The sequence below is a fragment of the Epinephelus moara genome, chromosome 9, assembly GCF_006386435.1.
Source record: "Epinephelus moara isolate mb chromosome 9, YSFRI_EMoa_1.0, whole genome shotgun sequence".
Taxonomy (NCBI): Eukaryota; Metazoa; Chordata; class Actinopteri; order Perciformes; family Serranidae; genus Epinephelus; species Epinephelus moara.
In genome coordinates, this window is record NC_065514.1 from 16,993,005 (window position 1) to 17,013,628 (window position 20,624).

The following is a 20,624-nucleotide window of genomic DNA, read 5'->3' on the forward strand; positions in this document are numbered from 1 at the left end:
CGCTTCCAGACCAAGGATCAAACGGGGCTGATCGTGGACTGATGTGTAGATATGGTGGGCAAGTCACACAGCTGGTGGGCAGGTCATGTAGCTGTTCTAGCCAATGCTACACCTACTCGGAAGTCAACAGTAGTAGCAAGACGGCGGATAGCATTGACTACCTGCAAGCTTTCCTTCTATTACTACAGATATTTGCTTTAATCCAAAAAACAATCACAACCAGCTACTAATGATAAGATGACTCGACCCTGTAGAAAGACACGCGCCCAATGAAGCTCTAGCGAAAGTTCAGTCAGGAAGACAATACTTTTCATGCTCAGGCTCAAGTTTCTTTCTCACCCTGCCATTCACTCCTTACACATATGCTCATTCACTATCTCTAGGAGTCATTGTCTGGGTCTGTCAATTGAGTCATCAGCTGATTCACAATCAACCAATAGCACAGCGACACACCTTCTCTGTCAGCCTATCATCTTACTGCTCCTCATTTTAAATATGGTTATTTCTTTGTCGTAGTTCTTTCTTGCTGCTATCACCACATAGTCTTTACGGATTCATCAGCCTCATCTGCCTCAGCAGCCTCAGAGTCATTAGCCACCACCACCAGTGTCTGGACTCCATGGGGGGATATATCAGATGTCCCTTGATCACAAAATATCTCCCTCTGGTGTCCAAGTGCCAAAGACTTCATCATCATCTGTTAATCTGTACACTCATACTCTGTATTAAATATTAGCTTTACTTCGTTCTTGTGTCCCTCCCGAATAAACCGACGTTGTCATGGTTCGCACTTCAGGCCAAGAAAAACCTGCTTTTTTTTGGTTTTAGCAGGCAGCCAACTTTTCGAGCTTCGAACCAATTTATTTTTGGTGAAAATGCTTCGAATGGTTTAAAATTAGTTGCTTCAAAAGGAACCCGTTCCATGTTGGTGGAAAAGGGGTATCTGTTTCTCTCCATGGTGCTAAAACCCAATGTTTTTTCTCCTTTTTCTATAATTTGAACTAAACTCAGCACACACACTAACCACACATTAAATGCATTAAGGCAGCAGTCTCAATTGAAGTATCTGTGCCTGTGCAGTTCACTACAGAGTAATAAATTTGGGTGGTTATGACTCTTGGGTTTAGAATAAGTGCAAAGAACTGCACCTTGGGTGTGTTGTGCGAGTTGCGTCGACGTCCCTCTTCCAGCTGCATCTCAGAGTACAGCTCCTCCTCATCCTCTTCCATGATGTCAGACAGGTCAGAGCCCCGGCTGCTCTCGCTGTGATAATCTTCATTGTGACTATAGTGAGGCTTTTGGCAGTCACACACACAAACACAAAACACAAACACACAGACGCAGTTGTTTAAGTCCACATACATACATAGATACATACGCACACACACATGCACACACCAAACGCACATGGATGGGCACGCATATGAACACACACAGAGACACGGGCAAAGGAGTGTATGCATGCAACCACCCAGACTTGCATGCACACACACATCCGGACATACACACGCATAAGAGGTCGTTCATTGAAGAACACATTGGGACAAAAGGAGGTAAAAGATTTGTCACTTATCATGTTGTTCTTACCGGCCGCCCCAGCTCAGAGCCTCTGAGGAACTCGTCGACTGAGGGTCCTCTCCGACGGCCGCGTGCAAACCCTTCTTCATCTTCTTCCTCCTCATCAGAGTGATGCTGGTGAAATGAACGACCCTGCTCTCCGTATCTGCCCTGCCTCCGATCCCCCTGAAAACAGGCATGAAAAGTGAGATAAGATAAATATCCTTCTGTACACAATCAATAGGTCACGATCAATAAATAAATTAACGGTTTCTTTTTCGACTGATTTAGCATTTCCATTTCCATCAGCAGACCTTGCCGCTTTCTGCTGCCACCCTCTGCGCTGCTTCTCGGGCGATGGCTTTGGCCACGGTGTCCGGGATGAGCGTGCCTCGGGGCTGCGGGAGAATCCTCTGTGGGGATGGGGAGCGTGGATTGGGAAGGGGAGGGGCCTCGAGAGTGTGGCCTTGCATGGGCACAGGAGGCTGGGAGGAGGGAGAGCGTGTGGGGTCCCAGCCAGGCTGGCCGGGTGGAATGGCTCCCCCGTGTTGGGCTGCGTGCTCTTTGGCATCCAGGTCTCTGGCACATACTGGTCTCTGAGGTATAGGGTGGTGCTGGGGGTGGGGGAGCAGAGGCAGTTGGTGCTGGGGCCTGGGACCTTGGTGGGGAGGGTGAGGCTGAAGGTGTAGATGCTGGGGCTGAGGGTGTGGGGGTCGAAGCTGGGGTTGCGGGGGTCCGCCCGGGTGAGGGAGTCTAGGGTGGGGTTGAGGGTGAGGAGGATGGGGTGGGAGCGGTTGTCCGAGTGCCTGGGGTGGAGCGGGGAGCTGGGGTGTGGCGTGAGGAAGGTGAGGGGATTGGAGGTGGGGTTGAGCGTGGGGGTGCGGAGGGGGGCCTGCGTGGGGGTGCATCGTCGGCGGCAGGGGAAGCGCAGGTAGAGGCACGAGGAGGTTGTTTGGAATGACGGCGACTTGGGAGTCCTGGGATTCTCCCTGTACTGACAGCGTCCGGACGATGACTTCCCTGGCCTCCAGGCACTGAATCCTTGTCAGCTCGACAGTAACGTAGTCTGCCATTGGGTACAACACCTCCGCTATCTGGAGTGAAGAAGAGAGAATAAAATGCTGACGTCAACAGGAGCTGAATGATCATTTTCAACAAGTGCTGAAACAACACTTTCCTTCTGTGTCACCCCAATGCCAGCCTTACACCAAACAACCTTTCAAGTGATTTCACTGCTGTAGCCAAATTTGAGAGTTTTGTTAGAGCTAGTGTGCACTCTCATGATTTAGATCATTTGGTATAAGACATTCATAAAACTCAGTCTGAGCTGTCTGTCTTTGTTTTTCAGATTAAATTTCATGTGATATGACATACCTAATTGTGAAAGGGAGAGGGAGAGGAAACAACATGAACCCACAGTTGCTGCAGCAAGGACAATGCCTTTGTACGTGGGACGCTCACTCTAGATGAGTGAGCTATACTGGGCGCCTCAAAATGAACTGTCTTTTTCCTGTTTTTACATTCTGACATCAAAGAAAGTTTAATAACAGCTCAACTTTTTGGTCTTGGCTCACTCAAATAGTGAAGTTCAATGAAGCAAACACTGTCAGTAAGCAATAGGTGCGCTCACTCCAGCACCAAATGGGGAGCAGCAAACTTAGTAGACAGTAAACATGGAGGGGACTCCAGGGAGGCACAAGAACACTGACAAGTCTCAGATCTCTTGGACTGTGGAAAAGGAGGAGAAACTGGTGGAGTTGTATTATAGCGTGTATCTGATCCACCAACCAGCACTTATTTTAGTGAGGAATCTTAAGTTTTGGAACTGCTCATTCTCATGGTCTCCTCCCTCTAAAACAGTGCAGGAGACAAAATCCAAAATGTAAAGTTTGTACGCAAACTAAGTTTATGTTTATGGAATACTGATGCAGAATTATGTCCAAATATGACCCCTTTTATCTTGTGTTTCTAGGGTTATGTCATTTTAGAGAAACATAATGAACTGTTAATATGTCATGGTTTTTAAAGGGAGTTTGGCATGATATTTTCAGGAGCAGGATGGGAAATAATGTCAAATGGAATCTAGTTGTTGTCTTTCATATAGTGAACCTGCAAGATTCCCGGTCTTTGCAAATGTTATAGTGTGTGACTAAATACTCAAATTGTCTTGAAAGTCTTCCAGTGTACGGTAGGCATAAAACAAATGATTAGTTTTCTCTTTGTTTGGAGCAAAACCCCTCACAATTCATCAATGTTGCTATCAGTATGTGAGCCACACAATAAGGCAGGAAACACTGTGCTGTCAATGTTTCAAAATACTGTGTTGATTTACCGTGGCAGTCACCAGAGGGAGTGAGAGACCTTTCCAAGAGGTCCCAGATTAAGAGTCTTGCACCAAACATGAATCACAAGTAGGTGGCACTGCTGTTTGTGGTGAGGGCACCGATGACATAACGCTAAACTTAACAACAGGGGCTATTACCATCCCATCTGTGATGTATGTTCTTATGTTTCAGATGGATTAAATATGATTAAACAAAACAGTGTTTTACATACAGCTTCAATGCACTGCATGTGACCTTTGAAATGTGGATCTTATAATGCTCGAGAATTCTCCACAAACTATGATAGTGTACAGAGTATGAGCTTCTCACCATCACTCACCATACCTTTTAACAGAGGACAGTCACACATACTAACTCACCCTCTGTCCTTTCGTGCAGACTGCGTAGCCAACGACATTTGCCCCATTAGATGTGCCCGTTGGAGAGAGGAGGGGGGGCTTCCAGCGGACCTGAAGCACCCCTGGAGCCTGCCCACAGAGCACCTGTACATCCTGGGGAGGCTGAGGAGGGCCTGGGAGGTGAGACAACAGGTGTAAGGGGGGAAATATGAAAATGTATGTGATCATTTACTGTTTTAATGACACTAATATAGATATATAAACAAGAGGAAAGGGTGTGAAGCATTTATCAAATGCACAAGTTGACACACACACACACACACAACCATGCACAGAAATGCCCACATACAAGAGAGGGGGTGAGGACGGTGGTGAGGAATCGGGAAACAACAAACTGGGTTCATTCATAACTTGTCCTGCATATCTAAATATGTGAGAGAATTACGTAACACCTTATTTATACTTTGTGGAGATACACGGCTCATGCTTGTGAAAATGTGACATTGCTGGTGGGGGACGTTTAAAAGTCGTTGTGTGCTGCGACCTGAGATACTCCATAGTGTTGCAGTATTTCTGGAAAATCAAATTGATTCAGTGTGTGTGTTCTCCTGGTTTAGTACTGTATCATAACCTCATACTGCGCTTTATGTGAGGAGAAACAATGCAGGGAAAGGTAGAATCAAACAATGTGGCCTTCAGGGCCTCCTGAGAGAAGCGCTGCTGTCTCCGCATGCAGGACACAATCCAGAGAGACTAACTACAGCCCATTCTTTGTCTTCCACTCCTCCTGGATCACTGGATAAAACATGCACAACTGCATTCAAGCAGAGGCAAATGTGCACTCATACAAAATGGTCATTTCAGTGAGCAGTGGCGAGGCACTGCTTTATATAGCGCTGGTTACTACAGGCTAGGCTATAGGCTGAGGAAATGACTCATCACAATAATAACTGGTCATACCGTGATGCGTGGCTGTTCTCTAATTAGTGATATGCTCAGTGCAGGAGGCGAACGTGGGCAAAAGTGCATTTGAGTTTGTTTTTTTAAAGTGTATTTAAAATTTCAATAGATGCATAAATGACAGTATTTTTGGAGATATAAATATACATATATTTAAATAAATGCCATTTTGCCCAGATCCCCTTCATTAATTGTTCATATTGAACAATATGTTATAATTATTCTCAGTGTCATGACCACAACCCTCTTCCAAAAGTATCACAGCACTAATGTCATCTCTGCCCGTTGGTTTGCAACAGAAGAAAATCATTTAGTGCTCAGACATTTTGGAAACCCAGCCCAGGACTGATGTTTCATTCTGACCTGCTCTGCAATATGGTGTTGGACCTAGACAAAATACAATACACAACAATGGCATGGTAAGGCAATGCTGCACTGTACCTCTCCGCAGTACAGTACAATAAGCTTAAAGGTGATATATAGATGTTACATATTTAAGGTGCGTTACAGTAAACTGAAATAAACAGAGTAGTAGCAGTCTGTCGTCTCCATCTGTCTCCGAGATTGTTTCAAACATGTAGAGTATTTAAAGAAACTGACAATCATCTGCTATGGAGCTGAGCATTTTTGCTGTAGCTCTGTGTGTAGAAATGAGCTTTGCTGACCTGCAGCCTGCGTGCAGAACTCCACACCGGCTTCCTTCCTCTCCCTCTGCTCCAGCGGCAGTTGCCATGGCACCTGGTGCGGCTGTGCCACCACTGTCACTTTGTACACCGTCAGGGGCTTCAGGTTGATGAAGCGCAGTCTATACCTTCCCGGCTTCACCACTGCGTGCTCTGCCCCGTCCAAGAACACAGTGTGGCCATAGTTACTGTTGCTAGGCAACCAGGAGAGCTCGGCAGTGTCGCGCTGGATGTCGTCCACCCGGAGGCCGCAGGGCGCCACCACGACGTTGGCCCCCACCAGCAAGGTGCAACGCAGCTCGTCTGACAAGCCCCGGTCAGTGACGCTCTGCACTGACACACGGTGCACGCAGCCGTCCAGGTCCAGCTTCTCCAGCAAGCACTTGGTCCGGCCGCCGTACGCTATACTGGCACGGAGCTCCCCATCTATTAACACGTTGTAGCCAGAGATGTTCCCCCAGCCCAAAGGCACTAGTGGAGGCTCCCAGGCCACGATGACGCTCCGTGCCAGCTGCTTGATCAAGTTGATCTTTCGGGGATAAGGCACGACGTCTTCAGCCAGGTCCTCAGGGTCCAGGGGCCCTCCTGTCCCATTGCTACAGGGAACCAAGGCGTTACATGAGCCCAGGAGGCCGTCCTGGGAGGCACCTCCATCCACAGCTGTCAAGGCCAGAGGCATATGGTCCAGTGGGCCCAGGTCTTCCCCGCCCTCCCCAGACTGAATCGCTAGTTTTTCCTTGTCCTGGACAAATTCCACAAAGTTGGAAGGAACAAGTCCTCGCTGGCCGTCCAGCAGCTCCCCTGGGACACAGAAAGACACAGAGAGACAGGTGTCGGAGATAAATAGGGCTAACCACCTGAGAATGCTATTCTTTAAGAACTGTCCCTACAGGAACCTGCAACAGTCACTCTGTGATGGCTCATGTAAATGTTAAAATTAGGCACCTTACAAGACAAAGAGAAAAAGAAAAGCTGCAACTTGAATACACTTAATCATCAGCCGGCGCTACTTTCCATGCGTGGTGGAAATGAGTCAGTGAGTGAGAGGTGGTAGATATGTAAACATACAGTATGTCCTATTCCCTAAGATGTAAGATTTACCACGGCTCCTCTGATGCTATCTTTTATAGTCTCGCCAGTAAACACAGAAAAGAGAAAACATTTCGAAGAACTTGAACTTTAGTTCACTGCTTTCGAGCATTTCCAGGAACACCCCTGAGCAAGTAGAAGCTGCGGTCAATGCAGGGAAGAAAGTTTTTTTCCCAAAGGGAAGAAGTTTGTCTTCAGAAAAGCTCCCTATCATCTTGTCCTTCAATTCCTTTTTCCACAGAGGCTGGGGAGACCTTAAGACCATCTGTGTGTGTGTCTTCGTGTTTGTGTGCGAGCGAGTGTGTGTGTTTGTGTGTGCTGATGATTAAGCCACTGGATTAGTCATCAAGCTAAAAGGGACCAAGGTCCCATCTTGACAACAGCTTGGTCTGAAGCCCGAGTCTCCCTCCTGCGTGGTAAATACAAGGCTCCTCCACGATGCCATGCAATCTCAACGCCCACAGCTAATGAATCACTGCAGCTGAGTACTACTGTGTCTGTAGTGGGCTGCGCTGTCTGCAGGATTGCTAGTCAGGGGGATTAGGATTGCCTCTGATGGAGAAGCCTTCATAATTCTAAAGAGATCAGACGGAGAATCACTCCAATCACCCGTTAGAAAAAGTGTACAGGATTTTTTTCTTGGTGACACTGGTGCACTGACACACACTATACTTGTATACAAGTAGCCGAAGGGGGAAAATGACGAACTTTAAAGTGACTAATAATCAATTATAAACACTTAAACAAAGGTGGGTCATAACTAGTGGTGCTCCCAAGGGGCGGCCAACCTGATTCAACTGCTGGCCTCCCTGGCAAAAATAATTGGAGGCCTATATTACTGTCTTTAAGATGTTCTGCTGGGCTGCTTCTTTTTCTGCTTTCAAGCGAAGGTATATTTTGAAACTAGACAATCTAAGGTATCAATTGGTACCAACCATGTCAGCATAGCTAGTCAGGAAGTGGGCTAAATAATGCTCCAAATTTAGGGTAAATTTTGGCGAGGGAACAACTTGCATGGCCATTTTCAAAGGGGTTCCTTTAACTCTTACCTCAAGATATCTGAATGACAATGGGTTCTGTGGGTACCAGCGAGTCTCCCCTAAATTTTAGAAGGCTTGTTCCCAGTAAATATTCCTGACAATTTATGTGCTCCTTCAAATTAAAGCTGTATATTTGTCTTTTTAAGTAAAAGGAAAACCACCCTATGTTAAGAACGATGAATCGCCTAACATGTACGGATACATAACACCTTAAAAAAGATATTGTGGGACTCAAATGTTAACTCTACTGCTATTAGTCTATGGAGAGATAAATAAAAAATAATAACTATAAAATAAGAACACAATGTGATGTATGTGATTCCTTAACGCTCATATTGACATAGTTTTCAACTTGCCTACGTACTTCAACAGCATAACAGAATTTCTGAAATTCAATTATGGCTTTTGGTTTTAGCGTGCCACACCAAGATTTTCAGTTGCCCCATCTGGCCACCCCTATGAAAAACTTCTGGGGGCGCCACTGGTCATAAAAGGTTGAATGTAAGCTGGATGAGTTTTTTCGTTTTTGGTAATTTTCTTATAATTTAAATGTGACTAAGTAAATAGAAAAACACTATAATTTAAACAAACTAACTAACAAAAACACGACAAAAATAAATACATAAATGAGTAAATAAGTAAGTAACACTAATCAAAAGAAGGGACCCTAAGGTCAAAGCGTAGCAGGTCACCAGGGGTAGTTACTGTGGTGCTGGGCGGTATGATCGAACAACTGCATCACGACATACCGTAGGAGTTTGGCACCTCTTGGAATATCTAGTTTGGGTGTTTTACATTGAATTGCCCATTGAATGCATCTCCTCTCGGGGCTCACAGCATGACAGCACACACAGAGTTCACATCATTCAGGAAACTAACAACAGTACACTGTTATATTCGGTACATCGGCCAGCACAAGTTTGATCTTGCAACTTAATAAGTGTGCTTTCAAAGCAATACTTGACAAGAAATAGGGCACAATCATCTGTGCCCAAACTGAATGTGGATTAGTCATGAAAAAAAAGCTAAATTATTTGATGTCTCAAAGAGAACAGTCTTGAAAATTATGGCAACATGAGTCAAATACAAATACACTGCACTGACACAGAGGAGGTCAGGTTGCAAGGTGAAAATAACCAGCAGGGATATGGCTTATGCAGAATGACGGTGTAGCTGTGTTAAAAATGTATTCCAGTCTTTTTTATGATGTAATAGGTTTCTCACATTAAATATAAAGTAAACAATATATACTGTGGAGTGACAAAATGCATCATGGACAGCTATGTATATATCCACAGTATTGTATTTGACATGTGCACATTGCTGTATTTGACATATGCACATTACTGTATTTGACACGGCCATTTTAAAAGGATGTCGAGGGGATTAAGATGCCAACTAGAATACTGTAAATAGAACAAATTCACTGGGGGATAACTGTGAGCTGACACACACGTCTTGGCATTTTGTCTCACTGTGAGATAATTAATACGCGATGATGCACACGCTTGTTGTGACTGTCAAGCATTCTCTGCTACAGCAGCAGACAGGGACTCAGGCAAAAATCACAGACTTGAAAAGCAACAAACGGCACCTCCTGCTGTACTGTAATCTTTGATCTCCAGACTGCAGATTTTTCTTTAGACATTTGTCATTTAAGTGCCTGCCTGAGCTTGACTTGCCGGTTAGTGCTGACGATTGTTTCCCACCACGTCATCCGAGAGTCTTGTTCTACTTCTCACCTTCATAGAAGCCGTCGTCATCCATGTTTCCATACACATACAGATACTTTCCAGCCACGAGGGGGAGCTCTGCTTCAGGGTGCTCGTTTGGTCCATCGTAAGGGTTGTAACTGAAAAGAGAAACATTCATTTGTAAATGAGGAAGCAGTTATTTAATGATCTTAAAAAGAGCATGTGTAATAAAGTCAACAGACTCCTGAAGCTGATCTCATTCACCTGTATCGGGCAGTGCAAAGGCGGACCTGGCCTGTGTAGCGAGGCTTGGACCTGGGTGATGGGCTGGCCTCATCCTCCATCTTTAGATTGACAACCAAAGATAAATGTCATTCACATTTACATGCTACAACTGAAAAAAAGCAAAGTAAATCATGTCAAATTAACCAGGAGAAACTTATACTATCTTGAAGGTGACAAGTTCTACATGCATTAATGCGATGGTGTTGTGTTACCTCTGAGGGGGTCCGCTGTCGAGGGCTGTTTGGGCGGTCCGTTGTCACAGTGCTGGATTTGACAGACAGCAGTTCTGGTCTTTCTCTGTCTCCAGTCTGTGGTGTGCAGGGCAAGAACTGGGAGATCAGTAGCGGCGTGTTTGCCGCGCTCTCATCGCCTGGGAGACATTGATTTCCATAGCAAATAAAGAGCAACTGTCATTCCTTCTGCACCCATTTGCTCCTCATTGAACAGCTATTGATCTCCTGTTGAGGTGAGTGTACGGCAAACACTCTGCATGGCAAAGGCTACTCCACCTCCATCAACACCTCACATCTGCAACGCGTTTGCCTTTAAATACCACCGAGGTCCTCGAGGAGAAAAACACACTTGAAAAACGCAGGAAATACAAAACAGAAAACTGCAGTCTAAGAGTGTGAACTGCTGAATTCCTTGAGGAAATTAAAGTAAGTCAACAACATGGGTCCACTGTATCAGTGGGTTCTTGTGGTTTGTGAGTGAGTAATATTATGCATTAGCACTGAAGCATCAGTGAGTCCCCCCCCCCTCCTCTGTTTCAAGTGGAGAGAAAGATAAAACAGGATTTCCAGCACTTCAAAGACCTCTGGTCTGTGCCAGACCGTATAAATCTACATCTCTGATATGGCTCTATCTGCTGGCTCTGCAGGTTGCACTAGGTGTCGTTAGAATACTAATGTGTTAAACCACGTTCATGTCATACATCAGGCCTGTGATCAATTAGGCTAGATATTGATCACGAATAAGCAGTATCATCATTAATGTGTCCACCTCTGGTCAGGAGTGAGCTGATCCAGCTGTTATGTGAGCTGTCTGGGGATTAGATCACTCTGACTCTCATTTCATTCTGATAATAAGCCTTTTGATCACATCTAATATGGTGGATGCTTTTATCTAGAGTGACCAGAGTGCATTCATTTTTTTATCTTTGAATGGAGGTATCTCACCCTGATACTGGACCATTTAACCCTGATAGTCTTAGTAACATTTTATCCATAGATTTAGTATTGTACTCCTATAAACACTGTCAGTAAGAGAGCATCAACAGTTCGAGTCAGAGTAAATTGTACAAAATCAGAGGAGTTCAGTTTACCCCTGAATCAAATATACATATTCTTCCTCTTACCTGTAGTGCTGTTTATCAGTTTAGATTGTTTAGTGTGAGTTGCCAAGTGTTGGAGATATCAGCTGTAGAGACGTCTGCCTTCTCTTAAATATAAATGAACTAGATGGCACTCGGCTTGTGGTGCTCAAAGCGCCAAGAAAATACATTTGCAGCAGCAATGTCTCTTTCCAGAAATCATGACCTGGTTACTCAAGATAATCCACAGACCTTGTCTTGAGCAGTTTCGTGTAGGAACTACTTTCTTTTTACCAAACGACACCGTCAACCATAAAACCGTGCTGGAGGAAGAGTACATCTACTACTCATTCACCTAGCACCACTGAGCTAGTTAACATTACAGCTCAGGCAAGGAGAATGCCATTAATGTTAACATCTCACACTGTCACAAGCACACAACAAATTCTCACTCCAACCTTGTCACATAAAGATGTTTGGTCATGGACGTTCCATGTCCAGATACAACGTGAAAGGTACCCTGGGTGCGTTGGTTATTGACGTTCTGGGACACCGTGTCAAGTTCTGCCTGTTACACGCATTGTCTTCTTTCAACATACACTTCTGTTTTCACAGGAAATTTGAGGTTCACGTACAGTTTCTTTCAAAAATAAACACACTACGTCAGTACAACAACGCAAATTGACTTCTCTTTTCATTCAACAACAAACACGTGGTTGGATTTAGGAAAAAAGAACAGGGTTTGGCTTTAGAATCTCACAGGATGCGAACACCACTGTCTCGGGTGAAAGTCGATGTTTGTTGGACCCATCCACCACCCCTCCTGCCCACCTCAGTCGCACTTTCGTCCTTGTCCTGCCGCGTTTCCCCTGACGCTGGTTGGTGCCATTAAACTATAATGGCAACGGGTGTAGTTTGGTAGAGAGAAAATAGTTTCTTCATGACACTGCTCACAACAAGGTCTGTGGATTATCTTAAGTAACCAGGTCATGATTTCTGCAAAGAGACATTGCTGTTGAATTTTTCAAATGCAGTTTTTTGGCCTTTTGAGCATCACAAGCCGAGTGCCATTTAGTTGCATTATATTCGAGAGAAGGCAGACATCTGTGGGGTTGATATCACCAACACTTTACAACTCACACCATAAAAATCTAGTTTGATGAACAGCTTTGCAGGTAGGAGGAAAACTATGTATTTTTGATTTTGGGGTGAACTGTCCCTTTAAGACAGCACCATACTCATAAAGCATTAAGTAAAAATAAGAAATCTGAATTAAACTTAATAAACCACCATAAAAAACACTGCCACAATAATATTATTAAAAATAATAATGATAAGGAAATGCAGAAGATGTAAAAAAATGTGTGTTCGAAGTTCGACTATGAGCTGAGACCACTGACCCACCTGTCTCTGTCTGGTCCTCAAATCCAACAATGACTTGTGAGAGTTTCTTCTCTGATGAGAGCGGGATCTGGGATGCGGAAGTGGGACTAATTTTAAGGATGTCCACAGTATCTGGTTGCAGACGGAAATTCAGCAGCTCGTTGGACAGCTGGTGGAAGTGTTCACTCTGTGACCTGCATTTCTGCTCCAGGTCACGAACCTTGACCTTAGATAGCCAGCGAAGAGAGCAGAGGCCATGGTAATGGCCGAGAGGAGGGAGAGAGGAAAAAAAAAGGAGAGTGAAAAATTGAAAAATAACCCACACAAAGCATGGAGTGTACTTTACATGTAATGTTCAGATATGAAGTCTCTGAAGAGTAGCCAATGTTTCATCTATAAACGCTGATCAAACATAGAACCAATTATAGACGGATCCCTAAAGAGCCATTTCTCAGCACATAGCAGCATGTTACATTAAAACCACTGCGGTCTAATCAAAGCATATGGAAGTGTGGAGTCATCTGTACTGCTGCAGCCGCTGATACATAACACTGTTAAACTCTGATAACGAAGCCCGAGAACTGCAAAGAGTTAAGAGGATTATAACACTTACAGTATAGACATTAACGACGTCATATCATAGATATGATATCACAAGAAGTCGAGAAGGATGGAGGGGTGCACAGTGAGCGTAGTGGTTCACAATCTCATTCAGTGCACATACAGTATGGATTCTCAATTTGCACAAAATACCCACTAAAGGCTTTGAAAGCTTTAGCGATTTGCCGAAAATTCACACATTAAACTAATCAGGGAGGAAAATAAATACCTGAAACATTCTGTCCTTATTGTTCTGTTCAGACAAAAGGGAGGGAGACAGAAAAAAATAAGGAAAGAAGAAAAATTAAAAGACAAACTGAAGACAGAACCAAACATTAATAAATGCCAGTCGATGCAAAGGAGGAAAAGAAAAATGCAGGAAAATAATATTTATCAGAGCAGATAAATATATAAAAGCAACATGAAATTAAAGCAAAATTAACTGGAAAAAAAGAAACACAAATAAATATTACACAGAAAAAAAGCCGTCAATGCACAGAATGATTGAGGACAGTGGTTTCACAGAAAACAGAATAAATAGGTTTGTTTGTTTGTTTAACCCTACAGACAGTGAGGCTATGTTTGTCTTCCTGTTGAAGTTGCCCATTAGTGTCGAGAAACAGGCCTGTGAGAGACGATAAATTAATTCAATGGCTTTGCAAGAAGAGAAGTAACTCCTACAGAGACCAAACTCTTGATGTTTGTCTAAGCCAAACTCGGGCTGCTTGCTCAGTAAAACCGTATTAAAGTGCTTCACATGGATAATAACATGACCTCGCCTGAACCGCACTCAAAGGAGTCCGCACCCTATTGTCGTGACAAAAGGATTTAGAGTGAAATGAGAAAATAATTTCGGGTAGATGAGCCAGTGACAAGCATCTTAAAGACGGCGATGAAACCCAGCAGGTCAGTGATTTGATCATGGGGAAATTTAGTATTCAAGGTCAGCCTGGTTGGAGGATTAATGGGAGGCTGCGACTACGGGCAGAGAAAAGTTTGAAGTGATATTTCACACAACAACAGTGCAGAAAACCTACAGGAAGAGGAATGAAGAGGAATATGACTGCAAACACAGAAGCTGCTGAGCTACTGTTGGTTTTTTATTCTCTGATGTATGAGTCACAAACTGGTGTGGAGTACTGAATAACCTACACGGTATTACTGTGTTTGTTCACAACTACTTCTAGGCAGGAAGAGGCTGGTGTGCTGTTTGTGGAATTCAAATTTCAAGCTATAATTTATGCCACACCAACTGTTTGAGGGCAGAGGGCATTGGCCAGCACCCTGACGATGTTCCTACAGTATGCATCTCACTGACATTCAGAATCAGTGAAGTTTCTTGTAGGCATGAGTTGGAGGTTTAAGTCTTTCCCCAACAGGTTCTGCACATGATCAGGTTCAACCAAGGTCTCAACAGTTCACCCCAAAATCAAAATTTGTTTTCCTCTTACCTGTAGTGCCATTTATCAATCGAAATTGTTTTGGTGTGAGTTGCCAAGAGTTGGGAGATATCAGCCATAGAGGTGTCTGCCTTCTCTCGAATAAAATGGAACTAGATGGCACTCAGCTTGTGGTGCTCAAAGTGCCAAAAATATATTTGAAAAAGTTAACAACGTCTATTTCTAGAAATCATGACCGTTTACTCAAAAAAATCCACAGACCTTATTGTGAGCAGTTTCATGTAGGAACTATTTTCTTTCTCCTGAACTACATCTGCGAATCGTATCACTGCGCAGAAGGAAGCATGCATCTACTCATGGACAAGAGACTCGACTCGATTAATGGCGTCCCCCTTGACTAACCTGTAACTTTAGCTAGCTTAGGTGTGCTAGGTGAGCTGGCAGTAGATGCACTCTTCCTTCTGCACAGTTATACAGTTGGCGGGTGTAGTTTGGTAAAAAGAAAGTAGTTCCAAAATGAAACTGCTCAAAACAAGGTCATACAGGAACTATTTTCTTTCCACCAAACTACACCCACCAACTGTATCACTATGCTATTTTTCCACAGTCTACCAGAGCAAAGGAAAGTGGATTCAGCCAAGGAGGATGCCATTATTTTTTACACCTCACGCTGCCACAAGCATAAGCCTCTGTTTTCTGCACAGTTAACCACACAAATTAACCGAATCACCGCACAGAAGGAAGTATGCATCTACTCATGGATGAGAGGCTTGTCACAGTGAGATATAAACATTAATGGCGTCCTACTTGGCTAAGCTGTAATGTTAGCTAGCTCAGTGGTGAGCTAGCAGTAGATGCACTCTTCCTTCTGCCCAGTGATATGGTTGGCGGGTGTAGTTTAGCAGAGAGAAAATAGTCCCTACATGAAAATGCTCACAACAAGGTCTGTGGATTATCTTTAGTGACCAGGTCATACATTTTGGAAAGAGACATTACTGTTGACTTTTTTAAATGTATTTTTTGGCACTTTGAGCACCACAAGCTGAGTGCTATCTAGATTTATAAATAGCACGACAGGTAAGAGGAAGAATATGTATACTTGATTTTGAGGTAAACAGTTCCTTTTACAGGGGAACTACATTTTACTTTCATCTAACATTTTTCCAAACCATACTTAAAATATTTGGGACTAAGTAGGTTTTTAGAATGCCGTTTCTTTATTTACCTGTCTTCTTCTTGGTTCATGAACTGGTAAGGATGCTCTGTTTTACTGGGACATGCTGCCGGCAAAAGTTATCATTTGCCGAAGACAATAAGAACTGAGAAGCCTGCTTTTGTCTACCTCTATCTGAAATCAAGGACATGTTGTTTCAAAAACTCCTTCAAATTTCAACTGGTGTATCTGGGCCTCATTATGTTGTAAAATAACAGAAAGCTTGACAGGCATAGCAACAGCAGCTAAGGAGGGCAGGGCTTAACGAGCGGTCAATTCCCAGCAGAGGTGCAATTAGCCAGAGGAATTGGAAACACCTGTTTCAGTGGTGCAGGGCCTTTACAATATCAGGTTGCTTTTCATGTTACAGATAAAATGAAGTTACAGGTACAAACAAAGTACATTTGTGGCATTTTTCAGTTTAACTACATTAAAATTCCATGGATTTTTTATTATAGTTCTTTCCTTATTTCACAACTGTCCAATATAACATGAAACATCCAAATAATTTTTTGTTTTATTTCATCATTTTAAAATAGATCTAAACTATGTTTAAGAGAGGTAACAGCCAGAAAGCCAGAAATGACCATATTTGGACAGAGCTGTGGAGGAGTGAGGAGTGGATTTGACCGAGAGCCCGAGGACACTCTCTGAACACAGTCTGTCACTCAAAGCAGCCCCTTGCATAACTTTAAGCCTTAATATAATGTGAATGGGTGACTTATATAAAAATACATCTCCCAGACAGTTGTCATGAGTAAAGAAATTAGCTAAAGAGACCAAAAATTGTTTTCTTTTTAAAAAAAAAAAATCAGGCTGTAAATGTGTTTATTTCTGCTGTAAAGTTGGGCATTTTAACATTGAGGTCTATGGTGAATGACTCACTTTTAGAGCCAGCCTCAAGTGGCCATTCAAGGAACTGCAGTTTTAGGCACCTCTGCACTGGCTTCATTTTTCAGCCCTGGAGGTTGTCTCTTGTCTAACACTGAGGTAAAGCTGGCTAAAGATCCGTGTTTATTCAAGGTACTGTACCTCTAACAGGTGCACCGCTTCCTCATGCTCTTGGTCAGCTTGAACCCGAGCTTGTAGCGAACACACAGAAACACACAGTGACAGCTGACACTGTGATCACAGTCCATTTGGTTGAATAGACAGCGCACAGCTGACATACTGTCAACCCAATACCCTGGCAGAGGCTCACTGGTTGATCACAGCACTAGTACTTGAAGAGATGCTTACTCCTGACGGCACGGCTCTGATAAACAGTAAGTGATTTATTTTAGAGTTAGCGTCTGTGTAGAGGCTGGCAGCAGATGTAAAAGCATAGTTTCAAACACTAAAAATGTTTTTGTGTAATTGTACAAATTACTTAGCCAGTGCTTGAATGTATTGGTGATACATTTTTGTGTGTTTGTTTCTCTTTGAACCAACAACTGACAGAAAAACCTCACAGATGTCTGAGGAATTATTCAGCTCCTTTAGGACCATATCAAGCCTGAGTGGTCTAATCCAGTGGGTAGTCTGAGAATATCACCAATCAGTTATTTTAATAAGAAGATTTTGAATAGCCATTTTGCTTTATCTTTGTATCATGTATAAACTATTAACAGGAAATAAGGCTGCGACAGGAAATTCAACTTTTTTTTTAAGATTATTTTTTTGGGCTTTTTTGCCTTTAATGTATAGGACAGAGTGAAATGGGGTGAAAGAGAGAGAGTGGGGGATGACATGCAGTAAATGGTTGCAAGCCGGACTCGAACCTGCAACCACTGCGTCGAGGCATCACCTCTGTACATGGGGCACCGGCACTATCCACTACCCTACCAATGCCCCAGGAAATTCAACTTTTAAAATTAAATATTTGTCCATTTAACAATTAAAAATGTAGGCTAAAAATGTATAACAGGGTGATTGGGTGTGTTTAACTCTTAAAGAGGCTCTGTGTAAAATTCTGAGTGTATGAGTTGTTTGCACATGGTTCTCAACATGGAGGTGGCTGAGCCGGCAGCTGGCAGCTAACAATGCTATGTCAATTAACAACGCTAAACAAGGGGTTCCCAACTGGTCCGGCCACGGGGTCCAGATTTCTCCTTAGTCATTAGTTCAAGGTCCACACAGTGTAATATATTCAACGTCATACTTGTTTTTAGCCATGTCATTGAGCTAGTATGCTGCCTCTGTCAAGTAGCTGTCTGTTAATCACTCACTCTACAGCAGAAAATTGCACTTCAAAATAAAAGCTCTGTGCCGGAAATTCACTTTACTCAAAAATAAAGGGTGTTTGACAAGTTTGTGAGTCACTTGCGGTCCATTCAGAACGGACCTGCAACCCAGTTTTGGACCTGCGACCCACCAGTTGGGAACCACTGCGCTAAACAACACTGTTGACAGAGCTAATGGTGTGAACCATGGGGGAACTGGAGGGTGGGCGCTATGCTTCTGCAATGACACTGTCCTGATATCGGCAGTATGAGCACAGTGCAAAGCACCAGCGATGCACACGCACCGCCACACCGGTTTAAAACTACAGAGAAGCTCGGACTACAACACACGCAGAAGGAGCATGACTTCATTCTCTTGTCTGGACGCCATCACTCCACTTAATCTTTACAAAGCAAATAGTGTTCTGCTGCTCTATTTATGTTCTGAACGTTGCATCCAGAACCTTGAAACTTTTATATTTCCATATACAAGCATCAATTTGAGCCACAAATGTGGGTCAGGCTTGGTAAAAAAGTAAGGCAGATAATTTAGCACCCTACCCACTGAAACAGCCTCACAAGAATCAAAAGTCCATTGAAGTTGTATTTGATCACTTTCTGAACAGGGTAGGAATATATCCCAGTCTTAAAAGGACAGCAGAATACAACACAGAGAGAAAAAAAGAGTATCTGCACGCTGAAAGATGTTCACAAGGTGTTTAAATTTATCAACAACTAGAAAGGCAGCATTTTTAGCAGGGAGCTCTTCATCCAACGATCAAACAATATGAAAGCTGTTGTAAGCTGAAACTGCATTTCCAATCAAAATCTGCTGATGTTTTGGCCGGCTTTCTGAGGTCTTTATATTTTCTGATACAGTAGCAGCGATTCAATGACAGTGATTCAGCACAACCTGACTACTGACACATCATTTACTGAATGATGAGCTTCACTTCATCACTGCTCTCATCACAAGATCAATGACAAAGAAGGGGTTATGTGAAAAGTATAAAAAAAGAAAAAGCTTTCAGTGTCCAAATTTGTATTTGTGCCTTTATCCATATGGCCGTACCTTTTGCAGTTGATTGATCTCCTTCTGCTTGGTGTGAAGGGCCACCAAGGCTTGCTCATGCTCTATCTGCAGCTGCTGCTTCAGCTCTACAGCCTCGTGCATATGCTGGGGAGACACAGACAGAGGGAAAGGAGGAGGTGGTAATGTTGAAGGATGTTATTTAAAGATCATTTCTGACAATATCCCATTTCCCCCAAACGTTGACCTGTTCCTTTTAAGTCCGATCAAAAGCATTCAAGTGTTGAGTTCACAGTGGAAGCAAAGAGTGTTTTACAGTATGAGCTTTCCATATAATTTGTAATGTACACCTATCAGATGCAACCTACTGTACACTCCGAAGTGACTCAGACAAAGCTGTCAGGCATGGTCACCCACGCTGATCCCAAATCTACACTTTCCCAAATTAGCCGAGTCATGACTATACAGTATCTACCCGCAGAGTCACGACCGGCTGCCACGTCTTGCAGAAACAGAGTTAAGGCCATAAGATGTTTCTGCGAGCTTAAGAAGAAAAGACAGCTTAAAAAGCTCTGACATTCATCATTTTCTCTCTGTGTTCTCTCTCGCTTGAAAAAAAAAAAAAAAAAAAAAAAAGAAAAGCCTCTTTACCTCCCGGAGTGGCTTCGAGGTGTCCTGAGCAGGCAGCCGCTGCTTTGCATAATCGAGGGAGAAGTTCTAAGCTGCAGAGGACTGGGCTGGCTGAGGCTGTCACTGGAGCCTTAGCGAAAACTACTTTTTTTTTTAACTCTAGGATATTCAGGGAGGGCTTGGTGAACTCACCTACATTTTCAGCAACCTCTCTGTGATGTCGCGTTAAAACAGAAACAGACTTGGTTTAAAGGGACAGTTCACCCAAAATCAAATATATATATATTTTCCTCTTACCCATAGTGCTAGTTATCAATCTAGATTGTGATGGTGTGAGTTGCAGAGTGTTAAGAGGTATTGGCTGTAGAAATGTCTGCCTTCTCCCCAATATAATGGGACTAGATGGCATTCGGCTTGTGGTGCTCAAAGTGCCAAAAAAATACATTTGAAAAACTCAACAGCAATGTCTCTTTCTAGGAATCATGACCTGGTTACTCAGGATAATCCACAGACCTTGTTGTGAGCAGTGTCAGGTCGGATATACTTTCCTTCTACTGAACTACCCCCACCAACCGTATCACCTTGCAGGAGGAAGAGTGCATCTACTGCTAGCTCACCTAGCACCACTGAACTAGCTGATGTTACAGCCTAGCCAAGGAGAACGCCATCAATCTTTACATCTTGTGCTGTCACAAGTGCAAGCCTCTCATCCATGAGTAGATGCTAGGGCCGTAACGGTACATGTATTTGTGTCGAACCGTTCGGTACGCGACTTTCGGTTCGGCACGACCCTGTACCGAATTATTGGGCGCAGGATATTATTTTATTTTATTTTGTTTTATTTTAATTCCGTTTTTGCGAGCC

At 43.4% G+C, this 20,624-nt stretch overlaps 1 protein-coding gene across 1 annotated transcript in view; it reads right to left on the minus strand.

Annotated features, from left to right (window-relative positions):
* Positions 1-20,624, minus strand: part of rimbp2a (RIMS binding protein 2a) — a 67,138-nt gene that overhangs the window by 18,075 nt on the left and 28,439 nt on the right. The window contains exons 4-14 of the mRNA XM_050053563.1: positions 19,173-19,277; positions 12,708-12,912; positions 10,204-10,361; positions 9,971-10,050; positions 9,755-9,864; positions 5,866-6,684; positions 5,564-5,587; positions 4,262-4,413; positions 1,872-2,651; positions 1,588-1,743; positions 1,149-1,295 (exon numbers count right to left, since the gene is read on the minus strand). Coding sequence (XP_049909520.1) covers positions 1,149-1,295; positions 1,588-1,743; positions 1,872-2,651; positions 4,262-4,413; positions 5,564-5,587; positions 5,866-6,684; positions 9,755-9,864; positions 9,971-10,050; positions 10,204-10,361; positions 12,708-12,912; positions 19,173-19,274 — 2,733 coding nt within the window. The 5' untranslated portion in view covers positions 19,275-19,277. The remainder of the gene's footprint in view (positions 1-1,148; positions 1,296-1,587; positions 1,744-1,871; positions 2,652-4,261; positions 4,414-5,563; positions 5,588-5,865; positions 6,685-9,754; positions 9,865-9,970; positions 10,051-10,203; positions 10,362-12,707; positions 12,913-19,172; positions 19,278-20,624) is intronic.